General features: G+C 33.7%; 1 protein-coding gene across 1 annotated transcript in view; it reads right to left on the bottom strand.

Annotated features, from left to right (window-relative positions):
• Positions 1 to 17,531, bottom strand: part of STXBP5 (syntaxin binding protein 5) — a 153,672-nt gene that overhangs the window by 32,186 nt on the left and 103,955 nt on the right. The window contains 18 exon segments of the mRNA XM_032215762.1: positions 2,409 to 2,459; positions 2,462 to 2,500; positions 2,503 to 2,558; positions 3,837 to 3,962; positions 5,267 to 5,336; positions 5,339 to 5,444; positions 7,505 to 7,549; positions 7,551 to 7,687; positions 7,690 to 7,725; positions 8,348 to 8,388; positions 9,027 to 9,093; positions 9,178 to 9,335; positions 10,103 to 10,139; positions 10,142 to 10,174; positions 12,316 to 12,470; positions 13,634 to 13,712; positions 16,177 to 16,233; positions 16,236 to 16,299. Of these exon segments, the coding sequence (XP_032071653.1) occupies positions 2,409 to 2,459; positions 2,462 to 2,500; positions 2,503 to 2,558; positions 3,837 to 3,962; positions 5,267 to 5,336; positions 5,339 to 5,444; positions 7,505 to 7,549; positions 7,551 to 7,687; positions 7,690 to 7,725; positions 8,348 to 8,388; positions 9,027 to 9,093; positions 9,178 to 9,335; positions 10,103 to 10,139; positions 10,142 to 10,174; positions 12,316 to 12,470; positions 13,634 to 13,712; positions 16,177 to 16,233; positions 16,236 to 16,299 (1,357 nt within the window).

Below are 17,531 nucleotides of genomic sequence, written 5' to 3'. Positions count from 1 at the left end.
ACAACAAATTAAATTTTCCTTTTTCATTCTGACAGTTAACTTTCAAAACTGGCATGAACTATGAACTGTGTCTGGGGTCGCCAACCTTTTGGACCTCAAGCATCTAAACTCATAATTTTAAATTCCACAGACACCTAATATGATTTTTTTAAAAAGACAAATAGTATTTAGTGCAATATAAAAATGCAAATAATTTTTCTGCAGGCCAACAACATTTTACACGGACCACTGGTTGGTAACACTGAACTATGTAACATGGCAGGAAAATTCAAATAGTGAATCTGGAAAAGGCACCTTATTTACTGACTTTTAAAGAGACCAGATAGAACAGCTTCTCATAGCCTCTTTCCAAAGCCTAGAAGGTACCTGTAATAACTAAATAGTGCTGGTGAGATTTGGCAACTATTGGCTGTAAATCAAATATATCAGTGTAACTGGCACAAAGAGATGAAGCAGACATGGAGGAACCATGCATATTCTGTATCTTGCACTAAAAGCATAACAATATGTATATTTGTAAATATAAAAATCCATCTTTTGTTCATACAACAGTTAGAAAAGTGCTAACATAAAATAAATATCAGGAAACACGAATATTTATGCTGAACCTAAATCTACTACATTGTAATTAGATAACTTACATATGTTAGAGGTGAGAAGGTTTTTCACAGAGTCTGAATATAAGCTAGAGTGGCCACACATGCAAGAAACAACAGCCAGCATGCCTTAGTGAAGCAATAAAAAGAAAAGACAAAACACCAACATTTTGCATTGGAAGCCAGGAAAATCTACGGCAGAACTTGTTTGAATAAAATGTATTAGAAATAGAATCTGCTAAAAATAAAATAAAATGAATACAGAATGATTTCTATTGTTGCCTAGAAGAAAGCTACAAATACACTTTTATACAATTACTTCAGTTGATCACAATATAGAGCTACTATAAATCTTTGGAAAAAAAATAGTTCTCATCCCGTCTTCTGGGTCAACAGAAAAAATTTCCATTCCAGTTTATATGTGACATTTGATAGTTGCTATCATATCTTTCTCAGTCATCTTTTCTACTGAGTTGACTCTTTAAAGCTTGACTTCCATATACTTCACCATTTTGGAAGTCCTCTGAACTTGTTCTCATTTATCACCATCCTTTTGAACTGTGATGCCCATAACTAGACACAGTATTCAAATGGGATCTGACCAGGGCAAGAGTAGAGTTAATAATTACTTCCCATGATCTGGACTCTATTTTGTTAATGCATCCTAAAATAGCATTTGTTCTTTTAGCAGCAGTGCCCCACGGCTGGCTGAATTTAACTTGTAATCAACAAGAACACTTAGATCCTTTTTACACGTATTACTGCCAAGCAAGATCTTCATCATTCTATACATTTTTCCTATCCAGATTTAGAACTTTAATTTTCCTGCCCAGTAAATTTCATTATATTAATTCCATTCCAGTCAATTAATTCCATTTGGCCTAACTGCTTAAGATTTTTGAGTCTTCTTTCATCTAAACTCCTCCTCCTCCCAGTTTGGTATAATCTATAAATCTGGTGAATGTTCTCTAAACAATCTCATCCAAGTCATTAATAAAAAAAATTAGTTGAGCAGCACAGAGACTAGGATATTACCTTCAAAGTAGAAATTTTAATGACCAGTCTTTTGAGAATTCATTTAATCAACTGTGGGCCCAGCTAATATTTAACTCATATTTTACTGTTTTATAAATTAAATATCATGGGTACTCTGTTGAAAGCTTGCCAAAGTCTAACCTCACTAAGACACTGTACATTACGTCTACAAAGTTAGCAACTCTATCAAAGAAGGAAACGAAGTTAGACTCACATGATTTATTTGTAGCAAACCATGTTGACTCCTGTTAATTGTAGCATGCCTATCCTAGACTTACAAACACAGCTATAAAGCTACTTTAAGAAGGTATCAACAGCTGCCCAGTCCTAAAGAGTAGTGTTCAGCACTTCCAGAATTGTCTGTTCAGACATAGGCCACACTCCTAATGACAGAGAGACTGTTGACTTTTTTCCCAATCAAATTTAATATACTATAAGAAGTATGGAATTAAAAAAAATAAAATGAAAGATGGGAGAAGCGTTGGGGGTTATGACTGAAGTAATTAGTTCAGAAATTTCCAAAAGAAATCCATGAGGGAGAATTTGAAAATAATGGGCAGAATATGATAAACTGATACTGTTTAATTGAAGGTGTTAGTATCTGAACAATTTAGTATGAGTAAGTCTGTCCATGACAACCAGAAGGGAGGTTTTCTAGAAGAAAATCCTACTAACTACCTAGCTACTATCTGGCTTTGATTACTTGTCATTTTCAAAGAAAAAGCTAGTAATCCACACTTCTAAAAAGCAAAGTATACATTTTTATTAGCCCCTTACCTCCAGATGGTTGTCTACTTTTACGTGGAGATCGAGGTTCCCTCCGATAGGATCATTAGAGCCATACAATTCAATAGTGCCAAGGTTTAAAGCATGGTCTTTTGAATGTAATCAACCATTGCAATACCATTACAATTACCAAAAACTACTCTGGAAAAGAGTTATTGGAAAAAAACATATTTCAGATGAATGTTTTCTACTGATAACTTAATTTTCCAATATGCACATTCAGACTAAAAAAGTAACTGAAAATAACTTCAATAATAGTAACATGGATTTATTCTATCTGAATACTTCAAAGCCTCTTCCTCAAGGTTTCCTGCTCTTATTATTCCGATTCTCTTACTCTCTCATCAAAATTTTAATTTTTGCAAACATTTCCTTTAGCTAGAGCTCCAGAATATACAGTTTCATTATTATCAGTTTTTCAGACATTCTACTTTTGACTAAACATAGCAACATATCAAACCAATATTTGATAACTGCCATAGATTTTGACATAGATTTGACAACTTTTCATTATTTTATAAAAAGATTATGTATGTATATATATAAATTTTATACATAATTTTAAAATAAAATATTCTTTAATATTAAGTTCCACATTGGCTGCTTAATTTATTAACAGCATAACTTTAAAAATACAGACAAAATATTAATACATTCTTATTATGCTATGCCATGGGAATATAAAATGGTTGACATTTTCTGGGCATGTACAGTTTCACAAATTAATCATCCATATAAATGAACAGATACATCATCAATCTAGTTGGGCAATAGAATAAATACTATTCATAATACACAAAGAATGACGTTTTACCCCCAATAATTACGGTATTTGTGAATTGAGGGGCTTCTTATATTCTCTGATTTTAAAAAGAGACTATTTAATAGATAGCAACGTACAAAGATGAAAATAACTTAGGCATCTCTGCTGAAATTAACAATTTCTTTGACGATTAGCCAGCAGTTAGGATGCTTATCTAGTGATTTTTAACCACTTTCTCCAATACTTAAACAGGCCTTTCCTTTCCTGTATATGTTCCCCTCATCTTATTACCATTCAATTTTGTTCCCTTTCTTTATCTTTCCCTTCCCAGTACAGTTACACTTTTCTCTTCACTTACATCAATCATACTTTTTAAAAAATTTATATTTAAAATGTCATACAGCCCTTACATCAATAGTTATTTCTCCCACTATTTATATAGAAATGCAATAGATTGTTATTATAATTAATGGAACTCTAGACTAAGTCTACAGCACTACTGCAATAAATACCAGTCTATTAATACAGCTGTATATAACCTTAAAGTTACCTGAATAAAAAATACTGAGTTCATTTACTATTTTGTGATGTTTAAAATATTGAGTTCATTTTCTATATAGTATCTGAGTGAGATAAATGTAAACCAGTTTACTTACAATCCATAGGCAGAGTTGATTGCAAGACTTGTTATTTGCTGAGGAGGTTCACCACTCACCCATACTAACTGGATAACTAGCTCTGTCTGGTATCCTGGAGACTGTTTAAGGGGAGAATTTTTAACTCTGTAACATAAATGAAAAGTGCATTAATACTTAGCCTAGGGAAAGTCTTTTTCAAAAGATATATATTTCATTATTGGTTTACATATTTCTGCACGCTAGAGCAGCTGTTAAATATTTACTAGAAATAGCTCATTGATTGAAGATCCTTTAAACCTCCACAAGCAAACATTTAGAGCAAAGCATACAACTGTAAACATTTAATTCATAAAAATGCTCTCTTTTTGAATTTTTATCTATTCTTGTATTTATTCAGTTTTTATCCCACCTCAATCTTACTCTTAGATGTTGCAATAAAACATTAAAAGAATGAAAACAAAAACTTTCACAAGGCTCAGAGGTCATCTAGTCAGATACTATGATCAATAATATCAAAAGTTGCCGAGAGGTCTAAAATGGCAAAGGGAATTGAATGCTGTCTCAATCTATGAGAAATTGAACATTGGAAGTCACACAATATTTATGCAAGACTATGGGATAGAGAATGTGAGAATCATTGTTTTTAGCAAAGGTAGTGTTTATTGCCTTCTTCTAGGCAGCCAGGCCCTGACCCAAATGTAAGGGGATACTAACAGGCTCATGGATCCACATGGTTGTTCCTTTAACCAGCCCTCACAATAGCCAGAATGCCCAACCATGTGTAACAATGGATAGTCGAGATAGCACTCTGTCCACTTCCTCAGAACAAACAGTCCAAAAGGAATTCCAGAGAACAAAATAATATCCCAGTTATTACCACAGATACTGGCTTTGGAGATGCAAGAATATAGTGAGTAATTTTGTGGACAAAGTATTGTGCAAATTGGTTACAGCATTCAGGAAGGAGTGGTCTCTGTTGACACTTTCCTCAGAAATCAGTAGAATCCATTAGGTGCCTGGGATGAATCATTCAAATAATCTTGCCATCCTATAGAGGTGACTCTGTGTAACTAAGTAACAATATGGTCTGACCATAACAATGGGGTATCAAATCCCTTTTAGTTGCTATAACAACCTAAAAGGCAAATATGAAATCTGAACCTTCTACACATGTCAGACCATAGATGACCTGAAGTATGATTGTGGAGGCGAGGAATTCCAAAGCCTTGCCAGAGTCAGCCCCTAAAGCAGGGAAGATGAAGTCACCCAGCATCAAAAAAAGTGATAGTTCTTACACCACTAGTCCTTGTTTGTTCAGATTCTGAAGCTGATTATATTTTAATATTCTAACTTAAACAATATGTGACAAAATACATTGAAGTATTTCCATCAGCTTAAGCACTCAAGATAAGCAATTCCCATTATTTAGAACACACTATTATACTTACTTTAAACATGGGACATTATCACGAAGTCCATCAGAAGAGCTACTGCTAGTGGAGGGATGAGACTGGGGGATGATGGATGAGGATTGGAACCTGTGCCTGGAGTAGGCAATGGTGGCATTTGCTCAGGATCAGGAGATTCTATATAATTTATTTCATACAATAGCCGTATTTCAAGCATCTGTGAATGAGAATGAAAAAGCACAAACTGATAACAAGAATTTAAAATTAGTGACGCATTCTCTTAAAGGCAAATAACTGATCTTGTCAATATCCTGAAGTTGAAATGCATCCATTAAACTATTACAAAAACAAAGCAGGTATTTTATGAAGATGTCACCCATGGCTCTAACAGCCATAAAGACAGACATTAAGGAATCTACTTTTAAATTTGAGTACTAGAGAGCTACATATAGGGCAAATGCTTCTAGGTGATGTCATTAAATATTAACACCAGTACTTTGAGCTGCTACTAAAAGCTTACAAGAAACCAGAATAGATGACTCTGAAATAACAGAGAAGATTTTGGCTCATCTTTGTCAATTAAGCTAATTTCTGCACTCCATATCACTGGAACTCTTATATCATGTTCCCAAGCCTGAGGCAGTAATCAAATATTACTGCTAGACACTCAGAACTAGCTCAGCATCCTACTCTGGTTAAAAAACTCATTGAGACCCGAGGTGGCGCAGTGGTTAGAGTGCAGCACTGCAGGCTACTTCAGCTGACTGCAGTTCTGCAGTTCGGCTGTTCAAATCTCACCGGCTCAAGGTTGACTCAGCCTTCCATCCTTCCGAGGTGGGTAAAATGAGAACCCAGATTGTTGGGGGCAATATGCTGACTCTGTAAACCGCTTAGAGAGGGCTGAAAGCCCTATGAAGCGGTATATAAGTCTAACTGCTATGCTATTGCTATTGTATTTCTACTCTTGTCATTCAACACCTAAGAGACTCCATAAGCATTTCTATCTAGAATAAATGACAGCCAATCAGATTTTTATACTATATCCTCTTATACTGAGATCCTACTGTAGACTCCATCAACTACATAAACCTAATCAACAATCAATAATAAAATAAACCATTTTCCTGGATATGATAAAAATGAACTGACAAACTATAACATTTCTCAATTGAAGCAGCTATAGATAATTAGGACAAGAATTTGCATTGCTAAGCAATGTTGTCATAAGTGCAATTTCATGCACTTAGTGACAGAAATTCTGGCAGTCTCTGTTGCCGTCCTAATCGAGGATTGCAATTCATTTACTGAGGACCTCCTTGTGACTTTCAGCAAGCAACGTCAATGGGGAAGCTGGCGGGAAGTTGCAAGTCACAAGCAAGCTGGCTGTGGCTGCTGTGATACAAGTGCAGCTGGGCAGTTGGTAAGTACTCCAGAGTGTGGAAGAGTGCACAGATGACTGCAACGTCCTGGTAAAGCATGTCTGAAAGTGCGATGAGTAGAGGAAGATGGTCAAATTGGATGCTGTATCCTGGAATCAGTTCGGTCATCTGTGCGGAAGGTGGGAGGATGTGTAGGAAAGTAACAGGAGTGGGAATGACTTATAGTAGCTACTTACATCCTTTCCTACTGACTTCCCATTGACTCTGATTATAGTAAACTAGAGGGGAAGGTCACAACTGACAATCATGTGACTATGGGATGCTGGCAACCATCATAAATGTGAGCTGGTTGCCAAGTGGCCAGATTATAATCACATGATCACAGCAATGCTGGGACAGCCGGAACTTTACAGACAGATTGTAAGTACCATTTGCTCAGCACCATCCTAATTTTGAACAGTTGCTGAATGAGTGATTGTTAACCAAGGACTACTTGTACTAACTTTCTGTCCCACAGGTACATAGGGATGCCAGAGAGCACAAGAGGGAAAATGGTTAGGATAGGGCTTAATGATTTCCTGTGACTGAACTGTAAAGTAAAAGAAACATTTTTTTACCTTACAACAGGCATGATTTAATTGCTAAATTTATCAAATTTGTTTCAATTGTACTTGTATTTGTAATGAATAAGGCCACTTATTTCCCAGGCCTAGGGAAGTAACCACAAACATAATTGACTCTTTAATAAACTTAAATCTAAAAAAACTGATGAAACAAAAAATATGCAAGTTGGCATTGTTACTATATTTTCACTGTTGAAATATAGGGATTTTGATAACATAGACATGAATGTTAAGGAGCCACTTAAGTAGAAATGAATTTAAGTGAATTCTATTACCGGAATAACTTCTGTTGTTATTTCTTGTTTGCTGAATCTGTAAACCAATGACATGTGCAGAAACTCCTGCTATGCACAGCATCCTGCTTTCTGGACACCATGAGATGATCTGAATGGCATATGGATCTTCATCTACTATGTCAGTGCTTGGTCTATCTTCTTTATTTCGAGTTTTTTCAAATACTTAGCTGTTTTTAATTTGTATAGTACTTGCAAAGTTACTAGAATAAATTAAGAAATAATCTTGGTTATATGTTTGAATGAAATCATTTTGAGGATACTATTTCTCCATTAGAAATAGGACTATTATTCAAGGGATGGAATTCTGAAACAGGGAATAGGAATATCATTCAAACAATGCAATTCCTATAAAGGTTATATTGCAGGGTGTTTAAGTTTCATTAACATTGGCTGAAATCAAATATCAATGCACAAAAAGAGCTGTGTCTGAGTTGAATTTATTGTGAGAAAGATATTACACTTTACAATCTCTAATACCTTTAAAGAAAAAATAACGGATTTTCAACAACATGAATACTTAATTTTATATATTAAATAATTTTTAATTGTGATATGGCACTAAGATAAAATGCATAATCAAAAATTGTTGAGTTTTTAAAAATTGTCCTATTAAAATAGACAATTTCGTCACAACTAATTTAAAGTACATTCATTTCAATTGGATCAAAGCAAGACTGATATTAATACTTAACATTCAAACAAATAAAGAAAAAACGAGACAAGTAATGTCACTACTATGTCATTAGTATTATGCTGTTATTATAACAGTTTTTTGGGTGTGTATGGGAGTAAGAACTTTATTGAAAGTGGCAAATCACTCACTTGCAGAAGCATCCCAAAACTTGACTGATCCATCTGCATGCCTATTAAAATATGAAATATTTTAAAAGTATTTTTAGAAATGGAACAGTAATGAGATTTACTTAATTATGCTGAATTTATATAACAATTGTACAGCTTTATATAGTACTGATTTCTTAGCATCGACATGTTATTAGTTCAACCATATAAGCAAATTATTGCTTAGATGCAATATTACAAGTATCTTTGTAATCTGAAAAGAAATTAGACTTTCCTTTTTCTTTTCTTCCAACCTAAGTCTGGATATATTTTTTATCCCCGTGAAATATACAGTAGTTGTTGAATATTGAGATTTAACTTTCTTAAAGTGCAAAAAGAATCCTCTCTTTTATACATCTCAGAATCTAGAAGGATTAGTTGTCTTTAATCTCATTAATAGGTTAGGAGCCTTTTGCTCTGTAGAGTAGGGCAAACCAAGGCTACAATCTTAACACTTACTAGAGAATAAACTCGAATGAATTCAAACAAGATTATTTTTAAATTACACAAGAAGTCAATCCTATCTGCTTTGTTCTTAATTCTATTTTTTATGCACTAGAATGATCAATGGAATCTATTAAAAGAAATAAACGTAACACATACATTATGACTAGATTTTCAATATGTAGTGATATTCTGCATCTACTATTTTATTACTCACCCAGTAATGATAATCTCTGAATAACTCTGTGTGACCAAACCCCAATTTCCACCATTGATAGGCCTTCCTATTAAAAAATAATTAATTAAATAATAATAATAATTGCCCACCAATATATAAATAACAGTACTGCAGAATATTATGTTAAGACTTTTTTTTACCTTTTTACTATAGCCTTGACGCTTTTGCCGTGCACCCACTGAATAAAGTGCTGGAATAAGGTCTACAGAGCAATCAGCAAAATATTCACAACAAGTAACTGGAGATTCATGTATATTCAAGGGATATGGATTCTCAAATATAGGATACCTTTCATGAGGTGCAGAAAGACAAGGATTGTTATTTTTACAAATTAAATTTGATACTCTTCAAAATACTTTCAATGATAAAAATATTAAAAGAGAAAAAGAAACGAATACAATAGAAAAAAATGTAGCACTTGAAGAACACTTGAAGCATAATTACTGACCATTACTAGTGTTATATATTGATAGTAGTTTGATTCATATGCATGTGTGCTGTATTCTTATGTATTTTCTGGTGTACGTATAGGCATACAATATACATATATTGTACCTTATGCCAAGGATTTGGCATTTGTAAGAAAGTATGTGTATGAAAAATGGGAATACAAGAAATCTATTAAAAGTACATCACAGAAAGGTGATACAAGATTTTACTGTGGAAAATTTCAATTAATGAAATATATTAAAATGTAAGCTTACAGACTTCTAAGAAGGCTCAACGAGGAGAAAGATCCTCAAGACTGTTCTTGAACTCTGCAGTGGTACTTTCCATGTGTGTGAATAAATGCAAATTTTAAGATCAGAAGTTATATTTAGATAAAGTTAAAATGTCCATAGCATGTCATGTATAGATACTATATAAATATGTTAACTAAATTAAGTTCATTTAAACTTAATTATGCCAAAACTTCATTAAAATCTGTTTCTTCAAGATGTCCAATAAACCTAATTCATAAAAAATTGACCACTATAAAAACAGTATATTTTTAAACATGAATAAGAAAATAAGCAAACAAATAGGTATCTCCATATTACATTTTTATATCTTACCCATTTTGTGCAAGGTCAATAACTACTAAATCTTTTCTAGGAGAACAACCACAGCGTATGGCTCTTGGAAATCTAAGAAAGAGATACAATATTCAAAGAAGGACACTTTATAATTCACATTTGGTAAATATTTAGCCACTGTTGATTTCATACAAAGACTGTAATAAGACACCAGTGGTGTCTTTACACCACTGGTATAAAGCATTGACATACAAGAGATTATTTTAATTTGTCAGAAAATGTCAGAATAATTCATGTTTAGTATTTTACTCATGCATTTTGTATCACTTTGCAAAACTTTATTACTAATTGTCAATAAAAAAATCCCTAAACAGTATAACATTAATAAAACAATTAAGAACAATTGACCTAGTCAAAATGAGCATAATTACTAATATAAAAATCCAGCTAAATATACATCTAACAAAACCAAGAAAAAATGAACTCCTCAAACCTCAAACAAAACTGATGGCTTTGCCTATCTTTGGCAGAAAGGATTAAAGCTTTCACTGATAAGGAAAAAAGAAGAATGTAAGTCACAATATTCTGATAAGAATATAAGAAGAATGCAAGTCACAATATAACTTGTATTCTCCTCTTGGCCAAATGGTAAGTCCCTCTGTTTTTCTGCCTGATAATCCCACACACTAAACGAAGCAACTCCGATAGAAAATTGCAAAAATCATCGAAGCTGGCAGAGAGGGCAACTAGTGCAACTAAGAAAAGTTCTGAAAGAGTTTACTGGAAATTTCTCAGTATTCCAAAAGTTTTCATTCCAACACATCTCTCCCTATTTCCTTGGATCCATTCTGAAATTAAACTTCTATTTTTAATTTTAGAATCTGGATCGTATTTTCCAAGCCATTCAATTATGACATTCGAATATCTCTCCCATTTCTCTGCAAGGTCTTCTTAGCAATTTCCCAAACACATTTCTCCATTCCAATTACATTCCATATTATCAATGCAAGAATTAGAATAACAGAGATCCTACACCTAATATCTATTCAATAGTTATCAACTAAACTGAACAAGAGCTTCCATTACTCTAAAACAGCATTGTCATATTAATTAGAAATAATTGAAATTACAATCCTAAATGTCTGGACAATAGTATGATTTTCATAGAGGATTGGAAAAACATTTATGTATGATATTATCAGAAACCTATAGAAATTAAAAATGACAGTGAATGTGGATTATTACCCAGATGCTTACAATGTGTAATCTTAACTTTGTATCAATTAACGCACTGCCCTTTTCAAAAAATCTCTTATCAGATGTTATTGTAATTAAAAATCTCTTTATAAGTGTTAATCTAATTAATCTAATTATTATAACTGTCTCACTGTTCTAACAGGACAGAAATTATCAAATTAAATCTATGTATGATACTATCCATACATATACTTCTAGTGACTATTTTGTCATGCACTTAAAACATTCTTTTATTTTTTTAATCTATTCATTTACTATTTTAAAAAATTTGTATAAGAACTTTCCTTCTGTTATATGGATTTCTTCCACCATTTTAATTACAAAAATCATACTTAAAAATTGGCTCACTTTGCAAACAGTTGCAGACAATTAAAATTCATATATGATTTTCTCCAATACACTTTTATCTATTTTCAATATTATCACTATGGCAATAGATTATTGCACAGTAGGCTGATGGGAGACGATATTTTCATAAGGGGAAATTGGGTAAATATCTATACAATTTCATAGCCAATCAGGTTATAAATCTGATGTTGTAAGTCGCCCAGAGTTTATGTTATAAGCCGCCCAGAGTCACCTTGCTGTGAAATGGTGGGAAACAAATTTATTACATAAATAAAAATAAATCTGAACTGGATATTCTATTTTACATAATCTAGATGTTTTTAGAAATGTTGGAACTTTTAGAATCGCAAGCTAACATGATTGGAATGTGGCAGTTCTGGGAGTTTAGTTCCAATATTCCTGCTGGATGTTGAGTGGAGAATGCTGTTAATAAAGAATGTAATGAAGGAATGCTGGAATTTTTTTTTTTTCTTTGTTCACATTCTGTTTTTTTTTTTTTTTTTTCTTTGACGCTGCACCCCCTTCCCTTGTGGTTGTAAGCCGCCCTGAGTCCCCTCAGGAAAGGGGCGGCCTATAAATCCCAATAAACTCTTAAACTCTTAAACTCTTAATTATAGAACAAAGGAAAATAAAAATAAAAAACCCACCATTAGGGTATGGAGTTTCACACAGAGTTAGAAAATCTACTATAGAGTAATCCATTTCTAGAACAGCAGTGCTCTTTCCGTGCATAACAGTTAAACAGGGTCTTCGTCCGACAGTGTCATATGATAAGCCACCTGACAAGATGATAAAAGGCTCTCTGAAAATCAAGACAAATAAATAGTTAAGACAATGAAATATAACATTAAAAACATGGAAGTGTTGGATTTAGTGGAATAATATATTAAGAACTCTATGTGCCTCTGCCTCATTATAAAACAATATAAGGCTTACTATATGGACTGAACTGGACCATATTAAAACAAAAACAATAAAATATGGAAAAATTGACAGTGTACTGAGTTATGAACAATTAATGGATACTTTTTAAAAAAGGTATCTCTTTCAAGCTACAATTGGAGCATTTGAAGAATGTTATGTATTTATGTATTCATTTAAAAGTTTTGTACAGCTGCCTTAAACATATGTAACATAACCCTGGGTAACTCACAAGCAATAATAAAACAATAAAAGCAATAGTAATAAAAGGAAAGGGGAACGAAAAACCTAGTGCCCAAACATAGCACATTCCACCAAACTCAAATAAACTGGGCTTCATATCTCGGTCAAGGATTGAGCAAAGTCACTCCTTTATCAAAGAGGGACTCCACATAAAATGTACTAAACTTATTAAAATGATTGGTTCTATCAACTATCCCATTAATATATTTCCATCCATGAAATGGAATTTGCTCTTTTTCTGTAATTTCCATGCATAAATAAATTTGGAATGTCACATTTGGGGATATAATATAAAGTTCAATAAAATCTTTCCAGAGATGTAACTATTTTTATGATGTTATATTTATAGATACAGTATTTTAAGTGTATAAATTTTGATATCTTTTTACTGTATCAAACTGAAGGCCTCATGAATACAAACAGTTATTTCTGCATTTTGAATGCTTATTAAATATTTTTAAAACATCTTAAATTGCAAAATGTAGGCTGGATTCAGAGGGGGCGGGGAAGAGTTCTTCCATTTATAGGAAAGCTTCAGCTCAGGGAACATTTTGGATGCCGTAAGGGAGATCTAACTTTTATCTATTTGCCTTTCCTCTGAGGCCTCCTAGATTTGGAGGGATGGAGGATTGTTGCAGCAATACACAGAAAAAAATATGGAATCCACTGAAGTTGCTTTCTCTCTTCTGATGGAGCATCCCATCAAAGGCACTCTGTCCAGGACAAATCTAGATCATACATTCCATCTTTAGACACAGTAAGTATCAAGTCATCATTAAATAACTGTGGTTCAATTCTTACCCAATTCTAGTTGTTTTGTATTCCACTTTAAGAATAGGTTTACAGGGTTCTGGCTTCTTTCCATCTTTGACCTGCTTCCCTAAAACAAAATATTGCCTTATTTTTATTTAAAATTGATTTGAAAGTTATCAAAATCTTAGAAATTATATTACAATCTTAACAAATATATCCATGTATTAGAAAGCAATATGTTCCATACAGCTTAACTTTCATGCAAAAGACCTACTGAGAACAATCATCCCTTTTCTCAACTTCTCGGGGTAACTCCTTATTGTTAGAATGAATGGGAAATTGAAATTAGAGGGGAGGTGGTGGCTAAGTGTTCCTAAAACTTCGATGGAGCATCACTGCTCGTAAATATTATAGCAAATACAGATACTTCTTGATTTATGGCCGTAATGGACCCTGCCCATTACAGTCATAATGTTAATTGAATCACTTTAAATAAATGAACACTATCCCTCCTCTCCCCAATGCATTTGTTAACGTGCATATAAGGTACTTTGGGAAGGGGGGCTAGTGTAGGAAAAGATCACTTGCTTTTGGCCATCCAAGGCCACCCTGCACTGAGGCCTAAGGTATCTCATGCTCTCCTTTCCAACCTTTAGGGTCCCCAAAGCTGTTTCGGCCTTCTCCCCACATATTTTTCAAAGATTGGCAAAGCTCAGGGCTACATAGCAGAAAAGCGTCCTTCTTCTCAGATGCAGGGAAAGCTGTTTTCTTTAGATCTTCCATCCCTCTTTGCAAAAGCTTTTGGCCTGAAGAATAGAATCCTGCAGGGGCAAAGGGGATGGAAATTTGAGCCCCTGCAGGCCTCCTTAGGGCGGCATACAAGTATAATAAACATTCAACATTCCATTCCCCACTCCAAAAGCTTTTGCAAAGGGGGATGGAAGCCTTTGGGGATATGATCTTGTGACCCTGTAGGCCTCCGTTCTCCATGCCAAAAGCCTTTTGTGAAGGGGACGGGAGTCTTTGGGGGCGCGATCTTGTGCTCCTGCAGGCCTCTGTAATCTGTGCGAAAAAGCTTTTTACAAAGAAGACAGAAGGGTGGTTAAGAATACAGGATCTAACCAAAGGAGCTTCACCAGCACCTGAGAAGATGGATGCTTTCCAGCCATGTGGCCCTAAGCTGTTAGATCTATAAAAGGTAACTCAGCAATCAGTGATGAGATGGGAAGGAGCCGGTGGCCTAGCATAGCAGGAAGGGGGAATAGGCAGGGGTGGACATTGCAGTGTCTCTGCAGTCAGTCATAAGGATGAACAACTACCGTAATGCAACAACATTCATAACTTCAGGTACTTTTCAGGGTGATGGTTGTAACTTTGAACCAGAATGGGTTCCTACCAGCACGCACCTATTCGGTAGAACCGGTTCGTCAAATCTACCAAACTGGTTAAGAGGTTCCACCAGTGGACCCCGGAAAGCAGGCCACACCTACAGAAGAGGTTCCAAAAATTTTTTGAAACCCACCACTGGTCCTTGGGATATGATTATTTTACACTATCATGCTCATATTTATAAACTCAGTGCCTCTGTGCAAGGTAAGGATGACTACTGCTTTTGTGGTGCAATCAGAACATTGCGTGTGTTGAAGTTGTTTTAACACAAACCAAAGATGCCTTTTAAAAAACAGTTTACATCATATTCTTATGCATGCCAGTGCTGTGTGTAAGGTAATTTAAGGTGGTTCTGACAAGTGTCGTCGGCATCTTCATATCCGGTCACATGGGCAGCAAGCCACTCCCATCCGGTCACATGGGCGGCAAGCCACTCCCACAAAGGAGGCCACACCCACAGAGTAGGTTCAAACAATTTTTGAAACCCACCCACTGCTTTGAACCATCGCTATGTGAACTGTTGTGACTTGAGGACTACCTTAATCTTTGCTAAATAGAGTATGCAATGGAAAGAATGAGCAGGAAAATCTGTTTAGGTCCAGTTTTGTTTAATGTTTAAGTGGAATCATCCCCGTGTATTTTATAAGAAATGAGCATTTATCTAAAATAACCATCAGTAATTGACAGTTACTGAATTGAATAGAATTTAATATAAACTGTTCCTAGAAAATGGCAAAGGATAAATCTTTTTTGTCACACTAACATTATACTTAAATAAAGATTTTACGTATCAGGACCAAATTAAAACCAGTATTACTATTTAAACACAATGAAATATGGTAACACTCTTATATTGTAATAATGACCTACAACCTAATTCTGAACATATTGCTTTTAATTTTTAAAAAGTCAAATTAGTTTTAAACAGTAAAAAAAATAAAATAAAGCAAGCCTGGCCATATGTAGTGTAAGTAATATGTTATTACTTACACTAATCTATGTATCTGAGAATAAGACACTGAAAAATATTTTGTACATATAAGAATACACAAATATTCTGTAACAATCTAGGAACATTTAGTCACTGTAGGATCAATATGGGAGCAAATTCAATAAGATTTACTTCTAGATATGTGGAGAAGTACAACCGAAGGCATAGTGTACCAACATATTAAATACAAAACACATACCTGTGAACTTACCATGGGGAGTGATTGTCTGCAATGGCTTAGTAGGGTTCCTTATATTCCATATAGTCAAGTGCCATCTGAATGGCTACAAATAAATTGCTTTCCTTCGTGATGCCAAGCTACAGAATGAATTGCCTGAGCAAAACAATAATAATTTAAAATATTAGAAATATAAATTAATTTAATTTAATTACTAAAACAGCATGGATTCACAGGATTATGGTAGCATTTTTTCTGAGAAACATATTAAGAGGTACAAGCTACTGTGGCTGCAGCTCACGTCATCAGTTGGATCTGATGATGTGAATGTAGCTCACAAATGCTTACGGATTTTAACAAAATCTGCTAGTCAGAAAAAGTGCTGCCAGATTTTTTCTCACTAAGACTAATACGGATTTTCTATTATAATATCTAAAATTAAGCATGGAGGAAACTAACAATAAATTGACATAATATGCATGCATATGTACATAGTATGGTTAAGTACCTCAATGCAGTTAAATTTGGCATAAACAATATTTTAATACAAAATTAATTCAAAAGGAAAACTCTCCACATTTAAAGGACCATGTATTATTTATGCAGCTATATCAGTTATATCATTTAATGTCATTTCAGTTAATCATTTTAACTGTTTTAATGCAATATTTTACACTGATAAAATTAGAACAATAAACCTATATCATATAAAAGTGGTTATTTATCACAGCCTGATAGACTGCAGCATATTGCTTATAGTTAAATATTACCACCTGTTTTACACTTGTAGATCATCAGAAAATTATGATAGCCTGGTATTTTTTATTTTTGCAGTAATATATTGCCACCCCCACCCCATGTAGCTTCTGAAATATATTTTTAGTTAGCTGTTAAAATCATTATATCCATCTTGAAAACCAACTTTTAAAATCTTTCTTATCATGAATTTAAGAATTTGATGTATCATTTATAACTGCATATGTGATTATCTATTAAACACTTAGTTCATAAAACTCATAAAAAGCTTAGCATGTTAAACACACACACACAGTTCATCAACCTTTATGGATAATTGGAAAATAGGCTGATTTTATACAACAAAAAGCAATTTAATATATACTACAAGGAGAATCATTGTAGAAAAGAAATCTGCAGCTGAATAACATTTGAATGTTATTTTAATAAAGTTCTGAACAAATCTACTTCCTAACATATTAAAATTATTGCATTAATTAAATCATAATATATAAAATATGTAACATATTTACTACTAGTCTTAAACTTACGATTTGGAACATTACCAATGTTTAACAGGACAAAATGGTAACATTTTTATTAGCAGCTAGAATCAACTAATGCAACAGAATTCTTAAAGTACTGTATGTGGA

Source organism: Thamnophis elegans, chromosome 4, assembly GCF_009769535.1.
Source record: "Thamnophis elegans isolate rThaEle1 chromosome 4, rThaEle1.pri, whole genome shotgun sequence".
NCBI classification, from domain to species: Eukaryota; Metazoa; Chordata; class Lepidosauria; order Squamata; family Colubridae; genus Thamnophis; species Thamnophis elegans.
This window is presented reverse-complemented; position numbering and strand designations above follow the sequence as displayed.